The 2,398-nt window shown below is 42.5% G+C and overlaps 1 protein-coding gene across 1 annotated transcript in view; it reads left to right on the top strand.

Moving 5' to 3' along the window:
- The window catches only part of LOC107086797 (G1/S-specific cyclin-E1-like), a 22,868-nt gene that overhangs the window by 12,474 nt on the left and 7,996 nt on the right, over nucleotides 1-2,398 (top strand). The window contains exons 7-8 of the mRNA XM_015377992.1: nucleotides 1,144-1,290; nucleotides 1,372-1,504. Of these exons, the coding sequence (XP_015233478.1) occupies nucleotides 1,144-1,290; nucleotides 1,372-1,504 (280 nt within the window). The remainder of the gene's footprint in view (nucleotides 1-1,143; nucleotides 1,291-1,371; nucleotides 1,505-2,398) is intronic.

Here is a 2,398-nt window from a genome sequence, read left to right as displayed (position 1 = left end):
CTCTGATTGCTTGATACGGCGCGGCCAGCAGCAAAAGTAAAATTTTTCCATCTCAAGCAGATGCTTAAATGCTCCCGACGCGCTGCTTCAGCTGCTCAGACGCGCTGCGCCTGCTGCTGAAAAAGCGCTGCGGGACCTTTTGCTGCGCCTTGATGCGCGTCAGCCATTGACTTTGCATGTAAACTCGCTGCTCCTGCTGCGTCCGGTGTAAACGCAGCATAAATGTCTTTCACTAAAGGAGCTGCTCAGCAGTCTGGTGCAGATGGTGGAAGGTGTTGTTCATGATGGATGGAAGCTTGGAGCACACCCTCCTCTCAGCCGCTTCCTCCACTGAGTCCAGATTGCAGCCTAGGACAGAAACAGCCTTTCTCATCAGTTTGTTCAGTCTCTGTGCTACAAGGGGCCCAGCAGACAGCGTAGAGGAGGGCTGATGCCACCTCAGAATCATAGCAGGGGTCTGCTCACTCCAAAGGACCTCAGCCTCCTGAGGAGATGGAGGCGGCTCTGGCCCTTCTTATAAAGGGCGTCTAAGTTATGAGTCCAGTTTATTATTGAAGTGAACACCCAGGTATTCCAGACTCTCCACAGTTTCAAAACAAAAAAAAATGATCCCACCTGATTCGTCTGCTTTTTATTCTTCAGATTATTTACTATAAAAGTACGATGAAACGCAAACATAAAACCAAACATCACTACAATTGTCTACAAACCAAAAGTAAAAGTCTGAGCTGTCAGAAGTTGAGTGGGATCAGATTTTTCTGGGACAGGTGGGGGAGAGAGTTGAATTGAAGACTTGAGCCTTTTATTTTATTTTTTTTTTTCCTTTAAGCACAGTGGACGGCGACCGCGGCTGTATTCTGATTGATGATACGGATCTGGTTTGTTTCAGATTCAGTGGTGCGTTCAGCAGCCATGCATTGGACGCTCCCTCCATTTTCTGTCCATCAGTTTTTTATTATTTTTTTTACATTTCAATTTTTTCTTTTGTCTAAAACAAGACCTGTCATGAGGTGTAGCTTCATCATCAGGTGATTTTTATCATGAGGAAGAAGCAGCAATATTGGTCTAAAATGTGCACCATATGTCAGGTTTTCCTGTTTTATTCCCAGGTTGAAATGTTTGAAGTTGAACTTGTGCTTTTAGGTCAGCGAGGTTTACAAACTGCACAGAGAGACTTATCACCTGGCTCAGGACTACTTCGATCGCTTCATGGCCACACAGACGAACGTCTTCAAATCCACCCTGCAGCTCATCGGCATCACTTGTCTCTTCATCGCAGCCAAAGTGGAGGTAAGCCTGGAGCTGCTGGTCTCTGATTCTCTTCAGGAAGCTCGGTTCCTTGGTCCAGACATGTTTTCCTTTGTGCTTTAGGAGATGTATCCTCCGAAGGTGCATCAGTTTGCCTACGTCACAGATGAAGCCTGCACAGAAGATGAGATCCTCAGAATGGAGATTATTATAATGAAGGTAGGGAACCCTGGAGCTCTGAGGAGCAGAACGTTTGGCTGAGCTTCTTACTATAGAAAAAAAGCCTCCCAGCTCATTAACATCAGGCGGGTTTCCCCTCAGTTCATGTTGGCTCTAATTCAGGATCATCCGGTGATGAAGCCTAGAAACACGTGGAGGTGCTAAAACGGAAAATAAATGGAAAATCAAAGGAGCAGCTTTAAGCTACAGAGAGTAGAGGAGCTGAGAGCAGCTTTTAAATGAGGAGAGGCGGAGAGCTGTCCTGTGATATTATAGGTTGTGTGACTGGATTAATGTAGTTTTGATTGAGTGGATCATTTCTGAGTTTAAAGTTTGGTTTAAATGTTAGGTTAGCCCAGAATAAATAAGGCTGGGATCTGTTTGGTTTTTACTTAAGATGATAAATACAAAATAAACCCGAGATTTTATTTGACAGAAAACTGAAGATCTTAAATCGATGCTTACTGCGTTCATCAAAAATATGCATGAATTCTCAGTTATTTATCAATTATTGGTCATTTTAGTATTTTGATCAGTTGTTTTCTTCATCATGAAAGTTAATCAGCAAAAAAGGAACTGAGGAGAAACAGGAGGAGGCGAGAAGCCATGAACTGATGTATGAGGAGAGACGATCACCTGGTTGGATGTTTGGAGCTCCAGAATCACAATAGCTGTAGTTATTTATAAGAAAGATCAGTTCCATAAGAAATGGGAGGCAAATGGGTTCCTTCACAAAGTTGGTTTTTAATTTTTTCTTGACATGTTTTTTTCCCCTTGACAGGGTTCCCGCGGGTCATTAAAAGTCTTAAAAGCCATTGAATTCTTCAAAATAAAACTAAGGCCTTAGTTGGTATTAAAATGTCTTAAATTAGTCTTTCGTAGGTCTTAATTTTTAAAACATCATAAATAGGATCACTTTTATTGTGATTTA

This window comes from Cyprinodon variegatus, unplaced genomic scaffold (assembly GCF_000732505.1).
Source record: "Cyprinodon variegatus isolate N-32 unplaced genomic scaffold, C_variegatus-1.0 Scaffold162, whole genome shotgun sequence".
Classification (NCBI taxonomy): Eukaryota; Metazoa; Chordata; class Actinopteri; order Cyprinodontiformes; family Cyprinodontidae; genus Cyprinodon; species Cyprinodon variegatus.
The sequence above is the reverse complement of the archived record's forward strand: the minus strand, read 5'-3'. Positions and strand labels throughout refer to the sequence as shown.